Source organism: Protopterus annectens, chromosome 1.part1 (genome assembly GCF_019279795.1).
Source record: "Protopterus annectens isolate FY-2018-M chromosome 1.part1, PAN1.0, whole genome shotgun sequence".
NCBI lineage: Eukaryota > Metazoa > Chordata > Ceratodontiformes > Protopteridae > Protopterus > Protopterus annectens.
The window spans coordinates 309,249,858-309,275,590 of record NC_056726.1 but is presented as its reverse complement, the minus strand read 5'-3'; the positions used below and the strand labels follow the sequence as shown (position 1 = coordinate 309,275,590).

The 25,733-nt window shown below is 39.5% G+C and overlaps 1 protein-coding gene across 5 annotated transcripts in view; it reads right to left on the bottom strand.

The window, feature by feature from the left end:
- Window positions 1–25,733, bottom strand: part of ATP8B1 (ATPase phospholipid transporting 8B1) — a 1,573,644-nt gene that overhangs the window by 898,839 nt on the left and 649,072 nt on the right. For 2 of the 5 annotated variants that reach the window (XM_044074782.1, XM_044074792.1), the window contains one exon: window positions 18,944–19,160. In XM_044074782.1, the coding sequence (XP_043930717.1) occupies window positions 18,944–19,139 (196 nt within the window). In that variant the 5' untranslated portion in view covers window positions 19,140–19,160. Of the gene's footprint in view, window positions 1–18,943; window positions 19,161–19,595; window positions 19,629–19,671; window positions 19,744–25,733 lie in introns of those variants that run through there. The other 3 variants (XM_044074774.1, XM_044074800.1, XM_044074808.1) reach the window with 3 other exon arrangements.

Below are 25,733 nucleotides of genomic sequence, written 5' to 3'. Positions count from 1 at the left end.
AGGAATATTATCTCTTGAGAGGGTACTAGTTTTGATTTCTTTTCGTTTACTGTGTACCCTAGGCAAATTAGTAATCTTTTTACAAACACCAGATGCCGTAGTAAAATATCTTTGTCCTTTGCTTGAATAAGGCAGTCATCCAAGTAGGGGTATATTTGAATCCCTCTGTCTGAAAAATGAAATTACTGGTGCCAGGCATTTTGTGAAGACCCTGGGTGCAGTAGACAAGCCAACGGGCAGTGCAGAGAATTGGTAGTGCAGTGAGCCAGCTACGAATCTGAGGTATCTTCTGCAAGATTGTCGGATTGGGACATGCAGGTATGCCTCTCTGAGGTCCAAAGTTACAAGCCAAGCCTTCTTGTCCAGCATGGGTAGAAGCTGCTGTAGAGTCAACATTTTGAATTTTGGAACGTCCAGAAAAGTATTTAGAATAGACAGGTCCAGAACTGATCTCCAGGCTTTGTCCTTTCTTGGTACTAAGAAAAGTCTTGAATAAAATCCTTGTCCCTGCTCTTGTTGTGGCACTGGCTGAATAGCCCCCATGTCCATGAGAGATTAAACTTTTGTGCCTCTTGCCATTGATTGTGTGGCAGGTCTGGCATGCCTTTTGCCTTTGGAAGGGTGTAAAAGTGGAACCTGTAACCCTGAGAGACTATATTTAAGACCAATTTGTCCTGGGTGATTGTGTGCCAGTTTTGTGAAAAAAGTGCTAGCTTTCCCCCTAAGGGTGCTGCCAAAAGGTAAGTGCCTGGCATTGGCAGAGGGAAGTCATTGGGACTGTTTTTTATACAGCTGTGATTTGTCTTCTTTGCTTTTGGAGGTAGAAGCACCCCATTGTTTGGGCCTGTATGAGCCCTGGGGCTGTTGCCTGCCTCTAGGTCATCTGAATCTGCCTCTGTGGTCTGACACTGGAAAGGACCAATTCTTAGAGGGCCAGTTCCTGCTAAACCTGGGTGGCTGTACCTCATCACAAAAGGTTTCTCATCCAGAAAAAAAGAGGTCATTGTTCCCCTCTACTCATCAGTCAGACCCATTGGAGTACAACTCCCATTTTGGTATGTACCTCACAAGACATCTACAACTGGAAAGGCCGCAGAAATACCTTACAAAGAGGATTACCATTCTCAAACAGATGCCCTACGCAGACTGTCTCAAAAAACTCCAGCTTTACTCCATCGCATATCGCCTACTCAGAGGTAATCTCTAACATATAAAGCTATGTCCAACCCAGAGCTGTTGGACATGCTCCACTTAAAGAAATCCCAATCCCTCAGAGCTACACGCTCTAGGGACCTAAACCTGGTCACCACAATAAACAGAACATGCCGGAGGGGTCCCAGAGACTTCCCATACTCTGGAATAAACTACCTATCTATATCAAACAAAGCTCCTCATTAGCACTCAAGAAAAATTTTGATGATTGGATGGGAAATAGGAAATTCACCCCGGGGATCACCTCTGTGGCTCTGCTCGACAGTGGCACAGGAAAATAATTTTCTTGGGCGGCAAAAGCCAGGGTACCTTTTTGGCTGGGCTTGTATAGGCCCCAAGGCTGATAGCCTAGTACCTACCTATGAACTTATGAATACATAGACCCTGAAAATTTAAGGATGAAGTGTTTATGCAGATATTCTGATGTTACAAAGAAATCAAGCAGTACTTACTGAAAAATAAAGAATTAGTTTGTCAAGAATGATGAAAAGAGGAGAGTCACATCCTCGTTACCAACAGAAATGAAGTTACAGGCTTTACAAGAATAAGTTTTTTGTTTGCCCTTTGACTGGTAGGGAATTTGCTCCTAGGTTTTACTCAAGATTATGTCAGTGGTAACCTGGCATAATTTACCACTTGCTAAAAATGTGGTAGTTTTGAGGTTGGAAGACCACATGGCTATTTAAGGAACAAATTCTTGAACATCTTAATATACGTAGATCTAATACTTCTAATGCACTTGTTCAGCATATTGTAGAAGAGAGATATCAGTTTCTGTTTTTTTAGCATTACAAATAATATATTTGCATGAGTGATGTTGCTATTAAAATAGAAATGGGTGAGCTCAAATCAATAATAGCTTTACAGGACACCAGGATTGAATGGGAATATGCCTTTAAAGCAAGTCTTAAAGGCCCACAGAACGTCTTAATTCTATTCATTAATCTTTTTAATTTAAATCGCATTGGTCTAATGTTAATTGATTTTGTTATTTAAATGTATTTTGTCTGATGAAGTGGGTTATTCCATGAAAGCCTTTACCAATTTTATAAAAAAAATTGTATCTTATCCTGCTGTGCTGGTTGTTTTTCATTTTATTTGATATATATTGGCCCAGAAGTTTCATTAAGTGCCTTGCCTCTACTTGCTTAGATGTCCTTATGGAAAAATGAGCACAAGTTAAGTAATTAATGGGATGAAGTAGCTGTTCATCTTTAATGTTTTTGAGTTGGGGGGGGGGGGCTTGTCAGAGTGCAAGACAGCATTACAGCCTTAACAGTAGAAAAAGCAAATTACACACATCTGCAGCAAAAGATTAGAAGGTAGTGGGTTCCGTCTTCACTCTAGCTCCCAGCAAAAATCAAAACTGATATGAAGGTTAAATCATAATACTGATATTACATGCCCAACGTAAAATGGAAATAGCATGCCCTGAGTGAAGCAAAGCAATGTGCCATGTGCAGGTTATATAGAGTCCTAAAGATCTCATGGTATGTGTAGAGAAAAATAGTGGGAGAAATTTACCAGAATCTAGACCGTTTCATTCCTGCACTGTAAACACTACATTCAGACAACTTAAATATTAACAAAGGTCTAAGGATAGAATCATTTACCTAGTTAAATACCACAACTAATGTACAAGGCTTATTTTATAGTCCGTCAAGAATTACAAAGACTTGGTCAGCACTAATCAAACAGAACTTTGCTGACTTTATTCCTTTGTGAATGTGAACATAACCTCCTAACGTATTAACTGCAGTGTAACAGGCCCTGAAGTCGAACATCACAGTACATGACTTGTTAATGAAACTGTATCTGGCCAGTTGATGCTCACCAGTCTGATGTAATGGATATTGAGGAAGTGACAAAATAACATTAGCATATCAACAGCAGGCTAGTAATTCATGGCAAAAGACCAATCCGCATAGTTTTGAAGTAGTTGTACAACTCACTTGGTAACAGTTTAACCTACTGTTTCATACAACTTTTTTCCGGCTAAATGCATGACTATGCAGGCTATGAGGTGTAAACAGAAGACAAGGGCACACTGTAGGATCATAGGAGATTACTAGGCTATTGACCCAGAGGTCATTTTAAGCCTAGCTGTTTCAACCCAATGTAATAACGTAAAAGTACTAGTCAATACCAAAGAATGCATTTAATTTGTCACCTCAATTTGTAACAAGTCTAGTACTCAACAGCCATTGTATGTTTTTCTTTCTTACTATTGATTTATGCACTCTCAGTGTCATGTTTTTTCACTGTAAACTCATTTGCTATTGTATCATTTACTATGGTTACATTTACTTATCCACACTTATGGAGCTTTTCTCCCTGGGCCTCTGCTGAAAAAGGACCAGTGTCCAGTCAGAATTTCCGGGTAAACAAATGTAAATAAATAATAAACAAGTGATGACTGCCCATGTCCAGGAGGAATGTGGGCACTAACCCTGGTAAGAATTTACTGTGTTCCATCCAGTCATCCAGGCTCCTCTTGATCAGTGTCATAGAGGTGCTCTATTTCACATGAATTGGTAGCCTGTTCCAAAGACATGGCAGTCACTGGGAGGTAAACCTGTCCCCTCCAGCATGTCTCATTTAAGTCGCAGGCCATATTTCCACCTGTGAAACAGGTAGTCCTAGACTGATTTGATTTACATATATGCAGTAAGTTCATTAGGATTGGGTTGCTCTGCAGGCCAGGTGTAAAAATCTCCCCCAAGTCTGAATGACATGGAGTACAGCGACAGGGATTTTAGAGAGTCCATGTAAGGCACATGATGGAGGCCCTTGATGATCTTTGTTAGAAAACTCTGAGGTCTCCAATTGCTATAAGTGCTTAGTACACTACATACCAAAAGGGGTGTTGTACTCAATTATGGGCAGGATAAGTGCTAAGTATAGGGGGTTGTAACTTCTTTTGCACTTGAGACAATACCTTTACTAATCAAGTGAGCTACATAGAAAGCTTTCCTTACAGCGGTACACATGTGGTGGTCGAAGTTAAAGTTGCAGTCAACCTGTGATCCCACCTCATGGGTACTTAGGGTATTTGTTATTGATGTGATAGTGTGAAGGGACATTGTTTGTGCCAAATAGAATGACGATGCATTTCTCTACATTCACTTTGAGACCGTGACTAACGTACCAGTTGTTGGTCTGTGAGAGACCCTCCTGGAGTATACTAACATAATTTGCGGATTCAGTGATTGCACCTAGTTTGCAGTTTTCTGCAAACTTGGTCAGCCACAACCCTTTCGTTTTGACCCGAACTTCTACCATGTATACACCAAACAGTAGGGGCCCAGCACCAACTCCTGTGGCATTCTGCTGGTAACAGGTCTGCTGGTTAATGTGGAGTCACCCACTTCAATAGTGTGTCCGGTTTGTGAGCCAGTTGGCAACCCATCTTACAATAAAGGGGTTTACATTCAGTTTGCTAAATTTATCAGCAACGCCTGAGTTTGGGATCAATTCAAAAGCCTTTGCCAAGTCAAGGTATGCTGTATGCACAGATTTGTCCTAATCAATGGCCTTGGTCACACTCTCAAAAGAAATCCACCTGATTTAACAGGCAGGTTCTGCCCTTCACAAAAGCGGACTGGGTAGGATCCAGAGTTTGGAGATCACTTATGTCTTTAATTACGAGGTCCATAATGATATGTTCCATGGCTTTACAGATGAGACTGATCAGGCTTATGGATTTGTAATTCTCTGGGTCTGTTGCTAAGCCACCTTTGTGGAGGGGAATAACAATAGCTGTTCTCCATTCTGCAGGAACAAAGCCTGATGTTAGGCTATGATTGAAAAGGTACTTAGTGGTGACACTAGTTCATGTTTTAGCCTGTTTAGAAGACAGCCTGGGATGCCATCTAGTCCCATAGAGGCAATATTAATTGCCTTGGACATTGCTTTGTGAACCTGCTCTTCAGATATGTATGGTGGGGGGAAGATTGGGGGAGGGTTTATTGTAAGTTAGGAGGGGATAAGGGAGTGAAATGTTCACCAAACCTATCCGCTAGCAGGTTCGCTATCTCTGTGGGGTCAGTGTGTATGATACCATTGGCCACCAGTTTTGCACATGCTTGGGTCCTACCCTTTAGGTTACTTACATAGCTGTACAAGGTCTTATGGTTATCCTTGGCAGTACTTGTTAGGTTTCTTTCAAAGGAGCTCTTGGAGGATTTGACAAGTTGCCATTTGCATATTAAGGCTGAGGAGGGTGCTTTTCCATTGTTGGGTGCTTGTCTGTTTTCTTGGACATATACTTTTTGTGTTTACTGTAGAGTTTGTTGATGTTGGAAATCCACCATGGCAGCTTGATTTTACTTGGTGCTCTGGCTTTGATTCTATCTGGTACAGCTGAATTTATACACTTATGCAAGTGATTGCACAGGGCTTTATTGTAGGCTTTGGTGTAGCTACCGCTTTCAGCTTGGGGTGGGCCGTGGAATGGATTTTGACTTCACCTAAGAGTGTATAATTTTGTCTTGAAGTTTTTTAGTCTGATTTCTCCCTTTGGGAGTTCTGGCATTCGTGTCAGTTTGAAAGTGATTGATTTGTGGTCAGTTTTAACTAATGAGGGTCCAACAGTTGCAGCTGTTTGACATGATGGTGAGGACCAGATATAGAATGTTTGTTCCTCTTGTCAGTGCACTTTAATTCACAAAGTCAATGAAAGCTTGTACTAGTAGGTTTTCCAGTTGATGGTGGAATAACTGAAATCCCCAATAACCAGTGTGTTTGGATCATCTTCAGTTTGCTTAAGTAGGCTTTGCAGGTGTTATGACCCATGGAGGGGGATCCGTAACTGGCTAGGACTTGAACAGGGGTCTTACCCACTGTAACCTGGACCTGGAGTAATTCCATGGAGTTGTTCAGTCTAAGTAGATGTGAGGTGAATTTCTCTAATACAGATAAAAACACCACCATCTTTGGTTTTCATAAATTCATTTTGCAGTCTAAAGGTGTGGAAGGCATTGTAGCCTTGCAGGGCTGGGGTACTTTGAGGCCTTAAACCAGTTTTTTGTGACTGCACAGACATCAACATCGTCTAGAGATACAAGTGCTTTCAGCGAGTGCAGTTTTTGGTATAAGCTCCTAGGCATTAAGCAGCGTGACCCTTATTTTGTTCTGATTGGTTAATTTCACATTGGTAGTGTTGGTTTCAAGACCTTGCCTAAAAAGGCACTATGGTGGAGGCAAGAGGCTTTGCCAGCAGCCAAAAGTCTAGGTGCACCAGGAGTCTACCGTCTCTGGCAAAGCAACGAGGCTTGTTGCCCATGGCTTCCCAGGGAAACAGGGACTAGATCTCCTTGGAATGACACCAAAAAAGTACAGTTGTGTACACTTACCATAAATGTAGATGTTTGAGTGTATTCACTGTTGCAGTCATTACATTTGGGTAATCTGCTGGCAGGTTGCCCTCAGTCGGCCTGAATAACAAAGTCTTGGGTCCTGCGTCGGTTACTGTCTCTTCCATGACGTCAGGTCATCAGGGGTATAAAACATGCAGCAAATGCCATTTTAATCAGTTTTTCTTGCCCCAGATGTCAGGTGCCCCCCAAATGGGGAGCAAAAAATATATAAATATATATATATATATATATATATATATATATATATATATATATATATATATATATATATATATATATATATATATATATATATATATATATATATATGCATGTAATTTAGAACACAAAAAGTTTATCTCCAACTAAAAGCAAATGCACCAAAAAGGCTTTTGAGCATAGTGAAGGAAAGAAGAGGTATAATAGAGAAGAAAGGGGGCTGGCAGGTGGGTAACCCGTACTGCAACAGTGAATACACTTGAACATCTACATTTATGGTAAGTGTACACAACTGTACTATGTTCTTAGTGTTTCACTGTTGCAGTGATTACATTTGGGTAGAATCCCAAAGCTATGGATGGGAGGATGGAATTATACAGCATTAGGAGTGGCTATAAGGCCCTGTAGGACAGCAGAGGCAAAGCCTGCCCTGGATTTAGAAAAGAGAGGTAAATGGTAATGTTTTGTGAACGTATGAACTCTGCTCCAAGTAGCAGCTTCTAGAATGACTCTGGTAGGAACCCCTCTGAGAAAAGCTGCAGACGTAGGATGCAGCCCCAGGTAGAATGGGATCTGATCCCCTTGGGGATAGGTTTACCATGGTGCATGTAGCAAAAACAAATACAATGGCTTATCCATTTTGAAATAGTCTGCTTTGAGATAGCCTTTCCCTCTGCCCCTGCAGCAAATGCCACCAGTAGTTGCTCAGACTTTCGTAGAGATTTTGTCCTGTTTAAGTAGAATCTTAGTTGTCTGTGTACATCCAATGAATGCAGAATCCACTCCCCCTTGTTCTGTGGATTTGGGAAAAAAGTTGGCAGATGAATGGTCTGGTTAAGAGCCACACTGGATACTACCTTAGGCATAAAAGAAGGATTGGTCCCGAGGGCCACTCTGTCCAGATAAAAGATACTGAAAGGCTCCACTGCCATGAGATCCTGAAGTTCTGAAATCCTTCTAGCTGAAGTGACTGCTAAAAGAAAGGCCGTCTTCCAAGAAAGAAATGTTATGTCTGCAGTGGCAGCTGGTTCAAGAGGAGGAAAGGTGAGTTTTTCCAGCACAAAATTGAGGTCCCATGCAGGAGTTGGAGCTCTCCTGGGAGGTCTCAAATTTTTGGCCCCTCTGAGGTACTGCTTCAGCAGGGGATGAGAAAAGAGAGAAGGCTCTGTGTTGTAATGAGCCGAGAAGGCAGAGGCATGGATTTTTATAGAAGAAAAAAGATGGGCCCTTGTGAAGCATCTCAGTTAAATATTAAATATTGGGCATTGCTGTGTTTATTCCTTGTGCTTGGTTCCAGGCACAGAATCTCCCCCATTTATCAGCATAATATTTTCTAGTACTAGGCCTTCTAGATTCCAAAATGACATCCATCACAGGTTTATTGAGGATGTGACTGGTGAAATTAGTTGATTAACCATGCTGCAAGATTCAGTGTTTGGAGCGGAGTGTGCAGAATTTGATAGTTCTGTTGAGACAACAGAAGAGGAGTTTGAGGCAAGTACCACGGAGAAAGGTGTGACATATTCCTTGGAAGTGGGTACCAATGTTGGCAAGGCCAGTCTGGAGCAATCAGAATAATTTTTGGTTTTTCCTGTCTGACTTTTAGTAAAACCTTGGAGAGCAGAGGCAAAGGGGGAAAGGCATAGACTGATAGGTTTTTCCAGCTGAAGGATAGAGCATCCACTTTCCAAGCTTTTTTGAGATGAACTCTTGTGCAGAATTTGTCTAACTGGTAGTTTTGAGGTGAGGCAAAACGATCTATGTCTGGGCATCTCCATTTTCGTGTCAACATGCTGAAGATTTGCGGATCTAGTTTCCATTCATGTGGGTCCATTAGATTTCTGCTTAGGTCATCTGCCAGAGTATTTTGCTTTTCTGGCAGGAATTGAGCTTTTAGATGTATTTGGTAAGTCAAGGCTGTGTTCCACAAGGCCATGGCTAGTCTGCAAAAGGGGTAGGAGTGGGTACCCCCCTGTTTGTTTATGTACCACAACTGTAGTGTTGTCCATCTTTATCAGTAGTTGTCCTCATTGAAGGAAGTCCTTGAAGGCTGTCAGGGCATTCTGTACAGCTAGTATTTCTTTCTGGTTGATATGTAGGTGCATCTGAGTTGGGCTCCATTCGCCCTGAATGAATCTCACTGCCAGATGAGCCCCCCAAGCATAGTCTGATGAGTCTGTAGTCAGGGTTTGGGTGGCAGGGGGTAGAGTGAATGACTGTCCTTTGTTTTGGTGACAAACGTCTGCCCACCAAAGGAACTCCTGTTGCAGGCAAGGAATGAGAGGAATCATTTTTTCCAGGTTGTGACAATATTGACTCCATAAACTTTTTAGGTACCAATGAAGTTTCCTCATATGCAGTCTTGCATATTGAATTAGTAGAATGCAGGACGCCATGAACCCCAAAGCCTGCAGAATTTGTCTTGCAGATAGCTGGGTTTTTGTGGCCACTTGAAGTATGTTATCAAGTGAACTTGCTTGTGTGGCGTGAGGTAAGCCATCTGGGCAGTTGTATTCAAGCTTGCACCCAGGAATGTAATTATTTGAGAGGGTACCAGTTGTGATTTCTTTTCATTTATGGTGTATTCTAGGCATGTTAGAAGCCTTTTTACAAATGCCAGATGTTGTAGAAGAGTGTCCTTGTCCTCTGCCTGAATTAGACAATTGTCCAGATAAGGATAAATTTGATTTACGTATCTTTATCTGCAAAATGCAATCACCGGTGCCAGGCACTTTGTGAAGACCATGGGCGCAGTAGATAAGCCAAAGGGCAGTGCAGAGAACTGGTAATGCAAATAGCCTGCTTTGAAGCGGAGGTATCTTCTGCAAGATTCCCTGATTAGGATATGCAGGTAAGCCTCTTTTAAGTCTAGAGTTATCAACCAGGCATTCTTGCCTAGCATAGGCAGTAGCTGTTGTAGAGTCAGCATCTTGCATTTTGGAATGTTCAGGAAAGTATTTAGAATGGATAAGTCCAGAATTGGACGCCGTGATTTGTCTTTTCTGGGTACCAGGAAAAGTCTTGAATAAAAGCCTTTTCCTTTTCTGGTACTGGTTGAATAGCCCCCATATCCATGAGGGACATGACTTGCTTCTGGGCCTCTGCCCATTGATTTGGAGGCAGATCTGGCCATCCGTTTGGAGTTGGCAATGTGTGGAAATGAAATCTGTACCACTGGAATACTATATTTAAGACCCACTTGTCCTGGGTAATTAGATGCCAATTTTGAGCATTAAGTGCTAGTTTTCCCCCCAATGGGGCTGCTAAAAGATAAGTTCTTGGAAATGACAGAAGAAAGTCATTGAGACAGTTTACCGTACGGTGGTGCTTTGCTACTTCCTGATTTGAAGGTGGAGGCACCCCATTGCTTTGTCTTGCAAGATCCTTGACACTGAAACCTGGAGCCCTTGGAGTGTCTAGTTTTGACCTGAGTGGCTCTGTTGGGTACTGGAAAGGACCATTTCTTAATAGGCCAGTGCCTACTGAACCTGGGTGACTGCACTTGCAAGAAATCTTTTACAGTTTGCATAGATTTAGCTTTGTCCTTCATCTTTTTCAAAACAACTTCTGCCTTATTGCCAAACAGACAGTCTTGCTGTAAAGGAGCATCCAGCAATTTAGCTTTAACATGATCAGGCAGATTTTGCTCCTTGAGCCAAGCATGCCTTCTTATCACAGATCCAGTTATGGCGGGCCTTCAAGGAATCAAAACCACATTGCAAAGTATGCTTTCCAACTTGTTCAGGTGAACGCAATAAATCCTGTAACTCAGTTTAAAGCCCTGATTGCCAGGGTTGCAGACATATAAACCTTTTTACCCCATCTATCCAGCACCATGGAGTCTCTATCAGAAGGGATAGGATTTTTAGCAGTAGAAGCCTTACCACTCTTGGCCCCTGAGAAATTGTTTCAGGGTCAACAATAAGCTTTTTGAAAAGAAACTTGTGGGAGTCAGGAACCCTATAATATCTGTCTGGCTTACTAGGAGCCAGAGGCAGGGAATCAGGATCTATGCTAGATTCTGAGAATACATCATCAACAATGTCGGTATAGCCAAAGGCCTATGCTGAGGAAGAAGAAATTCCCTAAGCCTCTTTTTGGATTCAGAAAAATCCTGACTCTCCCAATGAAAATGTTTCCTTAAGGTATGCAAAGTCACTCGAAAAGAAAAATCCTCAGGAGGAGAAGCAGAAGGGATGGATTCTTCAGCATCAGAGTCCTCATAAGGGCGAATAGAAAATTCCTGATCAGAAGAAATGGAAACATGTTCTGAAGTTGCATAATCAGTGTCTTGCCTAGACCTCTTAGCAGGAGGGGTTGGGAACCCCTGATCAAGGTAATTAAATCCTCAGCCATTTTGATAATTTGTTTTTTAGGCATAGGGGCCTGAGCATGTGGCTCATGCGTCAGTTTTTTAGACATAGAAGTTGGTTTTGGCCTTGTTTTTGATGAAAGCGTCAGTTTAATATACAAATCTTTAGGCTTAAAAACACCCTCAGAAGCCTGTGCCTCCTCAGTAGCTCCGGACCCATCCAAGGGAGAGACATCCGCGGGTTCAATACTTAGAGAATCTCACGGCATACCAGACTCCAAATGGGTCTCGGTAGAGGCCTACGACTCAAAAATAGCGGGCATCAGGGGCTGCGAAAGTGCCCGAGTACTGGCGAACCGGCGACTGGCTTAGGAGAAGCTTCGTCTGTTTTGGACCTCAACGGCCTATCTTTTTCTTTGCGTTTTTTGTGGATGCCGGTAGTCAGATTGCCAACAGATGACATTTCAGGATAGTTAAATCTTGAACCAAAGTATTTAGAAGCAAAAATATACTGACACTTAATAGTGCGTTGGTTAAATTTAGCACAAAACTGACAGCAAGACACATTGTGGTCAGGACCTAGGCAAGGAATACAGTATAAATGAAAATCCTGGTGAGGTATTTGCTTCCCACAAGTAATGCAGTTAATTAACTTTTACTGACATCGGTAAGGAGCAAGAGAAAGTTACTTAGCTTTAGTTTGAAGACTTAGTTTCTGAAACTCGAAAGTGAAAATTTCAGGAGTCTGCTGACCGGCACTTGCGAACTGCTTCAGGCACCCCGCGGCAAGAAAGACTGATTTAAAATGGCGTCAGCTGCATGTTTTATACCCCTGACGACCTGACGTCATGGAAGAGGAGACCGCAACCGAAGCAGGACCCAAGACTTTGTTATTCAGGCTGACTGAGGGCTATCTGCCAGCAGATTACCCAAATGTAATGACTGCAAAAGTGAAACACGAAGACCATCTTAGCCAATTATTTAATCAATCATTTTTTGTTTATGCTGTGGCAGGTGAGGATAGTATGCTGCTCAAGGCTAGGGACATACCAGAGAATACAAGAAAAAAAAATAATCTGGTTCCACACAGCAGTGAAAATCAATATGTCCTTTATTGTAGTAAGGTAAGCGCTTTCTCGGAATAACATCCGCTTCATCAGACCAAAGATAGAACAGTTACATTATTAAACACTAAAATATCCAATCAAAAATCAGAAAAAATGTGCATCATAGCTAAAAGCCATGTGATAAAATACATCTGTAGAATATATAGATCTTTAAAAAAGTGAATAAAACCTGACTAAATGAACAATATGTACTTAAAAATGGTAACGAATACAATAGAAAAAAATAATAAAAGATGGACTATTGAAATATATATAAAATATTAAAAAGAGAAATTAATGCTTTAATGGCTGTGCTTTAAGAAAGGGTTTCAGGGAAACTCTGTTTAAACCAGGAGGTTTATCAGCTTGAAAGTGCAAAATCCATTTCTGTTCACTAGATTGTTCTATTATTTATGTCACGTCCTCTCTTGGTACTATGCAGAATCTTTAGTACCATAAAGCTAAATTTATGTTCTTTAATCGGGAAAAACCGAAAGACACAACAACCCTCTTTAGCTACATGTAGTGATAGTGCACTGGTTTCTTTAACATTCCTAATATCCCTAAGATGTTCAAGTACTCTATACTTGAACACCCTGTTTTGTTTTCCCTATGTAAAATGAAAAGCATGTAGTACAGTAGCAAAAATAGACAACATTTTTTGTTTGACAATCTGCATAAGGTTCATAGATAGGGCATAGATTAGTACTAGGCTGACTGCTCTTGCAATCCATTTTAAGCCTAGGCAATTATTCTTTGTGAGACTCAAACCCTGCACCTTGTGTTTGCAAGGCAAACATCTTAACCATTAGGCCACCCTTGGAGATATTTTTAAAAATCAGTATCTATCTTAAAACCCAAAGTGGGATGTGTGAAATGATTACCAATGTGTATAGGCCATCATAAACAAACTTTTTCAGACAACATGGCATTTATATACAGACTTATCAGAGAAGAAACATATTGTTGTCCTGCTAATTTTGGGAACCATTTTTATACAATAATGCACTTCCAAGGGATCTAGATAAATCAAATATATTAGAATCTGCAGAGAAAACAACACTCTCACTTAAATGGAAAATATATTCCTGGAGATTTTTACATAGATCCTTCTACACTCCTCAACTAATGAACAAAATTAATGGTAAACTAAATATTTGCAACAGACGCAAGTCTAACACAAACATTGACTGGAACCATATGTTTTATGACTCCTGCTTTAAGTATATTTTGGGAAAACATTAAAGAACTCCTACAAGCAATATTCACAGAACTTTATTTTGACCAAATTATTAGTACTCTTCAATACGCAACCGTACCTGGTTGTGTAAAAAAGTTAAACATTCCTTACTTTGGGCAATAATGGCAGTAGGCAGGAAAACTATAACAAGAAACTGGATATCTGAATCCCCTCCTTCCTGTAATGATTTAAAGAAAATTCTAATGGAAGTTGTCAATTGCAGACTGCAACTATGACATCTAGAAAAACTTATAATTATCATATGGGTTAAGCTACAGAATTTGTTGAAAAGAGATTGATGATATATAAATCAAATTTCAACCTCTCTGCATGTTTTATATATATATATATATATATATATGGAATAATCAAATACTAGGCAACTTAATGATATTCAATGGATGTCTTTGTATATAGTTTTAGTAATTTCACTTTATTTGTTAAACATTGCTATGTGAATGCTTATGTGAACACTTTTTGAATTGTAAATATCTATGTTAAAAGAACATGTAATTTTTTATATTTCTTTAAAATCAATAAAATTATTAAAAAAAAAAAAAAGAAGTGTGTATAGTTGGGTTCAAAGACCTGTCTGCAGATCTGATCATCCTTATGTGACTTTCCAATTCTAATTTTTATTTTCCATTTTCACTGATCATGGTTTGACTCTAAGCTTTTCATTAGCTCTTTCTGAATGCCTCAGACTATGAGCTACATCATAAATTCTTTGTCCTCCCTCATGTCCCAGAGTTACCTTTAACTCACCCTTCAGAAAACTAGAGACACATTTTTATTAATCTATTTCATGTGAAAGCAAGCAAGGCCCACATTCTCTGGTACATCTTTTAGTTGCATAGTACCATTTTGCTTTGGAAGTGAACTATACATTGCATTATAGCATGGCTGGTTTCTTAAGTGTTGGATTTCCTTTATTGATTTTTTCCAGGCTTTCTCCTTTTCCTCCTTAGGTTATCTAAATCCAAATAAAGAACACAACATCCCTTCAACTATTTCTGAACACCATCCTTATTGCATCAGCTATAGGCACTACTTCTAACGCTTTTAAGAAAAAAATTAGATAAGAATAACAGAACCAAGCTTGGAATGCTTTTTAGGTGTTTTATTCTGTAAACTAACTTGTTAAAGAAGTAGCTGCTTATGGTCGCATTATTTACATTACAAACCATTACACTCTTTTCTGCTAAGTGTGCTCATGTACAGTCATTACTTTGTGAAATAAAGTCAATCAGAAATGTGGCCAGCATAATATTTGACCAACAATCAGTGACCCTTCCAAGAAGATCCAAACCATCTTGTTGTTTGGTCATCTTATACAGGTCTTGACCATATTATATTAATATGGTCTTTAATATCGCTGATGTTTCTTTGAAATCAGAATAGTTGCAGTTGTTAAATTTAGGTTTGAAATTTATTCCAATTGTTTTTCTGCAATTTTATAACTGTATAACTGAATGCTTAAATTATGTAGAAAATTGCATTCAATGCATTATTTTAATAACAGACATGAAGCCGCAGTTGTGCAGCGGTAGCGTTGTCGCCTCACAGCAAGAGATTCTCCCGTTCGATTCTCGGCTGGAGCGCCTTCTGTGTGGAGTCTGCAATGTCCTCCCCGCGGTTGAGTGGCATTCAAAAGACATGCGTGAATGGTCATGCCTTCGTTGAACATTGGGCATCGAGCTGGCACCACAGTACCGTAAAAATCTGCCAATCATTAGCGGACTGGAGTTCCTTCTTTCTAAAAATTCTTGTTTAAGTGTTTGTAATGCAACAATGAGACTATCATCATCATTAAAAAGACTCCTAGCTCGAAATATCTGTCCTTTCAACACATTAAATTTCATATGATTCGGATGCATACTGCCATAGTGTAGAACATTAGTCTAACAGTTTTCTTATACAAAGTAATAGACACAGTGGATAAATTATTTTTAGTAACTTTAACATCCAAAAAACTACGTCTTTATCAGAATATTCATAGGTAAAACTCAAGAAAGTATTCAACTGATTTAAGTATAAAAGAAACTCTTGTAGCTGCTGCTCTGAGCCATGCCACAACAAAAAAATATCATCCACAAAACGTTTATACCATTTGATGTTAACCTGGTATTCATTATTCAAAAGTACATGTTTAGCTTCCCAATTTGCTAGGGGTAGGTTGGCGTAGCTATTAGCACAAGCTGTGCCCACAGCTATGCCAACTTTTTGTGTATAATAAACATTAAAAATAAACACATTGTTTTTAGGATGATTTCCAAAAGTGTGCAAATAAGTGTCACCTTAGTATCAGGGGTGTTTCTCTCGCACAGTAATTCGCTGACATTTTCAATTCCCCATTCATTGGGTATAACAGTGAACAATGATTCAATATCCAGAGTTAACAAATAAACATTGTCCTAAGATAACTTCATTTTGTTTATATAGCTCATTTAAAATAACTCTTGGTATCCTTTAAAACAGTGCTACAATTAGCCAAGGCAGCATGCAAAGTCTTTTCTACAAAGATAGAAAGTGGCTCAGTTACTCAACCTTGGCCTGAAACTATAGGGCGCATAGGTGGAGTTGAAGGACTTTTATGTATTTTGGATAGACCATATATCAAAGGGACTGTTGGATGTTCTACCTTGAAATTGTTTGCATCTCTTTCCTGACCTTATTTCGTACTTCTGGCTGTGTAGTCGTGTACAATGATTTTGCAGGCAATTCCTCGATCTGCCACTTATAGGCAAGGGTTCTTTCAATAAAAAATGACCACGGGTGGAGCCTGATAGTACAGAGGCCTGCTTTGTGGAATTCAAACTCTCACTGGAAGCCATGCTTGTTTTAGGTCCAACAGCTGCAGTGCTTGTGCTAGCATCAGAGTGACTGCTTACAGTAGCTACAGATGTATTTAGGTTAGCTTCTGAAACAATTCCCTCACTAACAGGAACAATAGGAACATTGGGCAAAAGTTCTGTGGGTTCTATAGAAGTGGTAGTTTTAACAGCATTTGCATATGCTGCTTGTTCATCTGAAACAGTTGACTGTCTACTGTACATGAGTTGAATGTGATCATTGGCAGACAGCCAGATTTTGCTTTTAGAAATAATAGATCACTTAAGAGAGTCCGCTCTGTTATCGATCCTTTAATACTAAATCAACTATAGTATCTGACAGACTTGGTACATATATGTGTAGGAATTGCATGGCCTGTACACATATACACATTGGTAATCATTTCACACGTCCCACTTTGGGTTTTAAGATAGATACTGCTTTTTATGCAGATTGTCGAATAAAAAATGTCTATTTTTGCTGTTGCTATTGATTTTCATTTTACATAGGGAAAACAAACAGGGTGTTTAAGGACAGAATACTTGAACACCTTAGGGATATTAGGAATGTTAAAGAAACCAGCGCACTATCACTGCATGTAGCTAAAGAGGGTAAAAAACATAAATTTAGCTTTATGGTACTAGAGAGTCTGCATAGTGCCAAGAGAGGAAGTGACATAAATAATAGAACAGAATCTAGGGAACAGAAATGGATTTTGTGCTTTCAAGCTGATAAACCTCCTGGTTTAAACAGAGTTTCCCTGAAACCCTTACTTAAAGCACGACCATTACAGCATTGATTTCTCTTTTTAATATTTTATCATATATATTTCAATAGTCCATCTTTTATTATTTTTTACTATTGTATTCATTACCATTTTTAAGTACATATTGTTCATTTAGTCTGTTTTTATTCAATTTTTTTAAAGATCTATATATTCTACAGATGAATTTTAGCACATGACTTTTAGCTAAGATGCACATTTTTTCTGATTTTTGATTGGATGTTTTAGTGTTTAAAAATGTAACCGTTATTCTTTCTTTGTTGGTCTGATGAAGCGGATGTTATTCAGAGAAAGCGCTTACCTTACTACAATAAAAGACATATTGATTTTCACTGCTGTGTGGAACCAGATTATTTTTCTTTTTCTTGTATCAGATTCCTTATTTGGTTCAAGGACTGTTTTCACTAGGGACATACCAGCCTGGGAAACATACTCGGAGAGCTTGACCATGTATCTCTTCTCAGGTTATTCACACCAACATGAACTATGAGAGTCATAAGGTAATTGCTGCCGAGAGACCTGAGTGCATGCGTGATTTGGTGAAGCTGATTGACTTTTCTCCTTGTCCAACCTGGTGAGTGGGACATCCATGCATCTCACTATTGAATTTCCAATGACAAGAAAAGGTTTTTTTTTTTTTTTTTTTTTTTTTTTAAGTGTTGCGCCTTATGGCATTGGTGGGTGAGACACTGGTGTTGCTGTGTCTCATGGGTGCTGCGGAGAATGTGTTAACTGTATAAGACTTGTGTTTTGGAGGTTACTGGTGTTTTGATAAGTTTTTCTAGAGAACCCCCACATACGTGGATTTGTGTGCTTGATGCGTACTACGTGTACGAGTAGTGGTATGCATATGAGTAGTGTGGCACTATGTAAATATGTAGTGGTGAGTTCATTGACAACCGTCTCCGTGTTATTGTCTTGAGTGAGAGAGAGCATGGATTCTAGATTCTTGGTGCAAATACATCTCTCGCACTCTGTATTAGACTGTGTTCTTACCCTAACATCCACACTACCATTCATTTACCATGTTAGGAGTTACTTTTCAGGTATGCGAGCATAAATAGTAACATAATGCTGAAACTAGAAACCAGAAAGCAATTACCGCACAACTCCCTAAAGTATCCTGTAGCAAACAAAATCAATAAAGTCACCAGAAGCAACTAATCAGGATACACCACGAAAACACCTTTTCCAGTAGAAAACTTTATTCCAAAGAATGAATAAAAATGAATATAAGCGCTTTCGCTTGCAGCTAGCAAGCTTCTTCAGATACAATTACTTGTATGCATGCAAGGTTTATATACTAAAACAGTATCAGCTGATCAAATCATTACACACTTCATTATATAATTAAAACATTAATTAAGTGCATAATTAAGCTGAAGAATACATTAACCCAGTCATGGCCAAGCACTGCAAACAGTAGTTCAAGCATAAGCCAAAACAAAACAAAATAACTTCAACCACTGTTATAGATGTATGATGCTTGCTAATAAATCTAATAACAGATCACTGCGTATTAATATGCTGACGCAATGTTACAATAAAAACTCATCATATTTACTATTATTGAAGTATAAAAATATATATACTAAAAATATATTAAAAAATATATACTAAAAGATTTTTTAAAACCTTGGAACATAATACCAATGAAATAGGAATCAGATAAGTAAAATTAATTCAGTTTCATCAGATGGTACAGAGTTAATGCTGAAACTACTATGGGGTTTTAGAAGGCAATGGGATACTATTCTTACAGGTAAAACAGAAGGCAAGTTAAATATGGCATGGTAACGCAAACCTAATTTAGCGAGAGGCAAAAACAAATAGAAATTTTGCAATCACATTTAGTAACACACACAAAATATAAAGTCCTACTTTTTTTCTTTGGTGTTTCTTGCCCATCTTCTGCCTCCCTGTTGATGCGGTTTTGATCTGGCTCGGTATGTGGAAGTGGACTTTCAAGTTCGTCATCAGTTTCATCATCACTGTATGGCACATCATCATCGTTGGGAGTAGAATATTCATCAAGAGACAATTCAGAGTCTCTCTGTGTGTTCCTGTGATTATCCATTCTGATGGAAAAGTGTAAACACTGAAAAATAAAATGGAATTGGTTACAAATCAAACTAAGGGGGACCCAAGCGGTATGTTCACCATTACATTAACTCATTTTAGGTCTGCAAAAAGTGGCATCCAACTGCAAGATACTGTGATTAAGTGAATAAGGGATTTTTACTCTTTATCCAGGTAAAAACGTGAAGCAGTCTGCTCAGGAAAAGGATTCAGGCAGTTATTTTGTAGAGAAACACACCAAGTACAGACATCATACAGTTAATGTGAGGATCACCAACACCTGATCATGCACTCTCAGATGAGAGCAAAACAGTAATTAAAATCTGCAAAGAAAGCTTTAGTGTGTATTGGTAACTCAGCTTCATCATGACTGAATATCTCAGTCATTAGGCTGATATTTCATCTTAAGTTATTGATCATTAACTCAGATTGTACCACACATCCAAAAAATTACTTTTTCATACTGTTAGCAGCTGCACCCACTACTGATAGATCCTGCCAATACCAGACGAATAGTGTTTCCAAATTACCGTCTCCCTCAGAACAACACTTCTATGACTGATGTCCAAGAGCAGCCTCATTGCCATTAACAGAAACTAACTCAGTTCTGGCATCCTTTGTTTTCCAGACGACTGTGTCAAACAAGTTATGCAGGATACAAATATTAAATTGACATTTCCAGAGTGCGCCCTTGTGTAAACTGCTACAAAGAGTGCAAATAAAACTCAACCCTTTTCACTTAGTCAGGCTGATTACTGCAGAATGAACTAAACATGCACCAATAGAGGTTACTGCCACTTGTAACTATGGTAGTCAGGGATGGGGTGGTGCTTATATTAATGAGATCAACTAACATTCAAGTGCACTGCTCTGCAGTATGCCTATTAACAGTCCCTCCCTGATCTTCACGATGGTCGCCAATTTTGGCTCAAAATGCATCTGCCCCCCCCCCAATTCCTCCTAAAACTGGCAATTATGGGAGAAAAGGTGCGCATTACACTTAATAATGGCAATCATAGAGTTGAACTTTTTAGTTCAGAAAATGCAAGTTGATTCATATTCTTTTCCATCAACTTTTCAAGTTAATAGTACTAAGATTTTAAACAGTATCCTCAATTTGGAGTATCCCCCCAATTATTGTGGTATTTGTCCCTTCTGGAGGTAACAGGCAGATAGCTATGCTCTGCAGGATAAACTGCATGGTACTATCATTCACAGGCATCATAACTCTCAACCTCTTAGACCAAGAAATCTGGACAAAGCCATCAATAATGGGGGGGGGGGGCAAAGGCCCACAAATAGGGCCAATTTTTAAATCTTGCTCTTACAAACTTAGAAAATTGATAGAACACATTTTGTATTAGCAATAATTTTCTCAAGGGTGTGAAGTCTGAAACTCAAATGTGTCATTACTTTCTGACTTCAACCCTCAATAAATTTGCCAGATAAACACAATTGTATGAGAAACTCACCAAAAATAGGAGTAAAAAATCTGGACATTCTGCAAAAATCTGTAGAGTTGAGAGGCATGACGAGGATCTACATTGGGAAATTTCCACACACATGGTAGAGCATAAAATAATGCTTCATTGCACCTGCACATAACTGTACATCTATTCATTTCAAATGGGAGAGAATCTGCAAATGGTAACGAAGCATGAGCTTCACTCTGCTCAGACCAACTTTTGAGTAAATAGTGCAGTGAAGTGCGTGCGATAAGTGACAAGTGCATGAGTGTATTCTACGAGTCTGCTGTACATGACAGCTTACTGTAAATGTACATAGGTTATGTGCATGCAGTGGATGATCAGTGAATGACATTGCCCATATTTATTAGACACATCTACCCCTTTCCCACCATTTTTCTACACCGGATGGGGTGTCATGTCAACTGTCACCATCTCTCTCTATTCAATGCCGCTCTCCTACCTCCATTGCAGGTTCTCTCTCAGACAATACATCCACCTCTTTGCTGGATGCCCTCATTTCTTCATTTTCTTCCCGTCTGTCCCAAATCATCTTCACCAGACTGTCTTCTGCTTTTTTGCATATGTGCTTGAACCACCATAGTTTGTTCACTTTGATCTTTTCTGCAAGTGGAGCTACTTTGGCTTCTTCCCTTACGTCCTCACTTCTTCATTTGTCCCACAGTGTGCATCTCAACACCCATCTCAGGCACTTCATCTCAATCACCTCTAGCTTCAACTGTTCTGCCTTTACTGCCCAGGCTTCTGTACCATATAGTAGTTCTGGTCACATCACTGTTTTGTGCACCTTAGTTTTCAACTTCTTTACATACAAACATTTCAAGCAAGGGCATTAATGCCCTTCCGGCCTGCCAGTATACCAAAACAGTTATTCCCATAAGTGTCCAGGCTGTTCTTAAAAATATTTCCACTAATGCTTGGTTTTATGTAGTTTGGTAGTCTGTTCCCTGCATTAGCTGCTCTCTCAGAGAGCCAGTTAGTACACTTCTCATTCCTATATAATCTTCTATATAGGCTGTCTGATGATTCTCTACTACTTTGATAACCCCAAACATTTCCAGAGACAGTTGTCTGTAAAATGCCCTAAATAAATGAATAAGATATTCTCTTAAATATCTATAAGAGGCACTGTACAAGTTCAGATTTGTTTTCATAATAACTTAAATATGCACATCCATGGATGCTCTTGGTATATTTCCACTCTACTCCTTCCGGTTTACTCATGCCTGTTTTCTTTTAAGGTTTCCAAATTGTTATTCCACACTCAAGTTTGTTTGTTAATTACATTAGAACCAATAACTTCATCATTTCTAATTTCCTAGACTTTATAAACCTTTTTATACAACCTATAGTTCTACAACTATCAATAACTAATTGGTCGATAAGATTAGAAAAACTCAAAGCTGGATCTACCCATATACCCATGGCCCTAAATTAATCTACAGTTTCAAATCACTGCATGCTGTATTAAATATTCACCTTTCAATTTATGTCTCCTAAATCTCATATGCTTAGTTTCGACATTTTTTTTCCTTGGGCCCAAAGGTTCAATTTAGTCAAGCTCTTTACGTGCATTACCGATGGGGCATGTTTGTAAATCAGATTACCCAATTTCAGGTCATCTGCATACACACTGTAGAACACCTCCGATGAAAGAGAGAGGTCTGAAAGATACAATCTAAACCTAGGACAGAGCCCTGTGGGCCACCCTGAATGTAACCCAAGAATTTCATCTATCCAATTGCTATATGATACTTGTTACATCCTGTTGGTAAACCATGCAGCTATCCATCTTAGAGAATAAATCAATACCTAGTTGCAATTTAATTGATCAGTGTTGTGTAGGACCCTGTCATATGCTGAAGGTAAATATATATAAATGACATCACACCATTCTTCTGTCGTATACTACACCTGACAGTGTAACAGTTGACTGCAGTCCCTGTGATTTTACCTTTGACCTCATTCAGATTTCCCTTCTTAACTACCCTTCCCAGACTTTAGAAGCTGTTAACCTGTTCCACTAATTTCTTTTACATTGCAACTCATCTTCTAATTTCCCCCACATTTGCTGCCATTACAACTCTCTTATCTGTACTCAGTTTCATCCAGTGTGCCTTTAGTTTTGCATTCCATTTCTCTATCCTTTGTTGAAGTTCTTGCTCAGAGTCTGCTTGTAATGCCACATAGTCTGCATACAACAACTTTGTTGATCTGTCCCCTCTGACCTATTTGCTAATGTAGTCCATCACCAGTATGAACAGCAGTGTGCTCTGAACTGAACCCCGATGCACATCCGCTCCCAATGGGAACCCCTCCGAGAGACTGAACAGTGTTTGTACTCAAGTCATTGGGTGCTTTTACATAGTTTGCACTAATATGACAAGTGTTTGAGACTTTGAACCATTGCAGGACTGCCCAAATCAGCTTTCTTGGGACCTTGTCATATGCTTTGTCCAAGTCTAAGAATGCCCAGTTGGACACACACTTCACCTCTAACTTCTTCTCTGTCTCACTGCAAACATCGGGCCATTCATGCTGCATCCTGATCTGACTCTCTGTATTCATTTATCAATCACCCTGTCTGGAGCTTTCACATAGTGTCAGTGGAGTTTGATACTTCTATACTGCCAAAGCTGGGAATGTCCCCTTAGTTCTTCAGCACTGGCACTAGTGTACTTATTTTTCCATCATCTGGGATAAACCTCTCTCTCCATACTGCTATAAGTATCAGCAGAGCCATTTCTCCCTATCTCACCCAACATCTTTAACATATCTGCTGTGACCTCATCTGAGCCTGCTGCTTTCCCTGACTTCATTTTCCTTATAGACGATTTACTCACGTGATGGGATCCCCTTTTCTGGTTTCATTTTTGACTATGGACAAATTCAATGCTTGAATCCTGTGTTTATATACGTCTGTTTGTATGCATGGAGTATCTATGGCTCTGTGCAGAATGTATGGTCTCTACTATTAAATGTAGGGAGTGGATGATCATGGTAGAGCCATGAGCTATATTAGCACTGCTGTAATTAGCTTTCCTTATCAAACAGCAACTGGAATTGGTACTGGTTATTATGGCGTTCAGCTGTAGTGTTACTAGCAATGTGCTTGACTATGAATCTTTTAGTAGTGACGCAGTGTAAGTTGACTTATCTGTGCAGAATGATTTGTGCTGTCATGCCTTCAGCTATGAATACCATTCGATGTCTGCAAGATTTCAATGCTGAAAACATGCATTTTAACTTTGGGTAAACTGTAGAGAACAATAGGTAATGGGCGTTGTGATAAACTCATGAGCAGCCTGCAACACAGGGCTTTTCTTAGTAAGCAAATGTATTATGTGCTGTTGACTCAGTCCAGTCTTCTTTCTCACCCAGTTGTCTCGACTCTCCTGCACTACACTGCTACCATACTCTTATTTTTGACAAACTGTGGAAGACTACAATGCATGTTGGAACAAATTAGCATGCATAAATATTATGCATTTTCAAGGAGGAGGCTACAGAACACCAGACTTTACAGATCAAGAACCCAGTAAACAGAATGAAATGTCTGTCTTATCTGATGCCTCTTTTACTTAAATTAAATGTTGTGGGGAGACAGTTTTGGGCAGGCACACCAGACCAGCTCTGACTGCTTCTGTGGGGTTGACAACTATGCCAATGCCTGAATAGTGGTTGCCCAACACCTCCATCCTTGCTTTTCCTTCTGCCAACTCCAACAAAGATTTGCCAAGAAATATGTGGCAGTCTTACACACAGGCATACTATAACTGCTGCAACCCTGAAATACCCTATCAGGTGAAGAACAAATAGGTTATTTAATTCAAATCAAGGAAAAGAAAATTTGGTTTACTTAGACTATAGTCACTCTGTTAATGGATATGAAATCAATGAAGACAACATGAGTTCTTCTGGGATTCTCCACTGGATGTCTCAGAAGACATCCTTGTGAAAAAAAATGACAATGGGGGTTTGGTCGTGGTACTATCACCCAAGTAAAAAAAAAATAATTCTGGACATTCTATGGATAGAAGCATCAAAATATCTTGTTACCCTTCCAGTGTTACAGACATTTAAGGCTGTGTTTGAAATTCCCTTATTGCAGCCAGTATGTCAACTCTGTACACAGCAAGCCAGAAAGCGAAGAAGAAATGCAAACAATCAAGTGCAGATACTGGAGCAATGTATGTGATACTGCCCAGGCTGCAGGTGAGTACCTGGACCTGACACTCCCAAGGGATAAAAAAAGTAGTGTTTGACTGGTGTGACAAGAAGGTGCATGCTTTTGCAACATTAGGGATCAGTGGGGATATCTGCCAAAATCACATGACTAGTATCAGGTGGAAATATCTGGGCAAACAAAAGTCGTGATCAAATGCATTAATTACTTTGTCAGGAATCATCAAATTAGTGCAGATTGCCTTGGCAAACATGCCATTATATGTGGATATGATAGAGGGGAAATCTGTACCGGTGTGTAGCCACAGAAACGATGATTAAAAGACAAGTATAGTCTAGGATTCAGCCCTTCCTAGAAGATATGAGGTCAGATTTTGAATGACTTTCTAGAGAGGGAAGATCTCTCTGGTCTTAATGTTCCCTGTGGGGAAAAAAATTAGAAACTAAAAAAGAGCTAGACTATACAGTCTGCTAAATAGCTCTTTTATGTTAGTTTATTGATGTCCTCCAAAAATTACAGCACCAGAGTGGCCCTTTTACACAAAGCATTTGAAGACAGCCATATTTACAAAAGACAGCAAGTGAAGAATCAATATGCATGGGCAGATGAAAGGGAATAGGCCAGGCAGCAAAGATGCCAGGGGTAGATCCCCTTTTAACAGTTCTGCCTTTATCTACTTTCCTCTACTACCCTCCTTCCTCATCCTTTGGATTTTCCAAGTTGGAACCTGTACTGCTGTGAAAAAGCTGCTCCCTCCTGTCAGCAGACCAGTAGATGAGAGATTACATCAACCTATTACAGCAATAGAATTTTGAGAGTTTCCAGCACGGTTGTGTATTTCACCTTTACAAGGAACCAGTTGTATCTGTAACATATCCATCCTGATTCAGTGCACAACCTCCGGAATTAAATTAGTGCC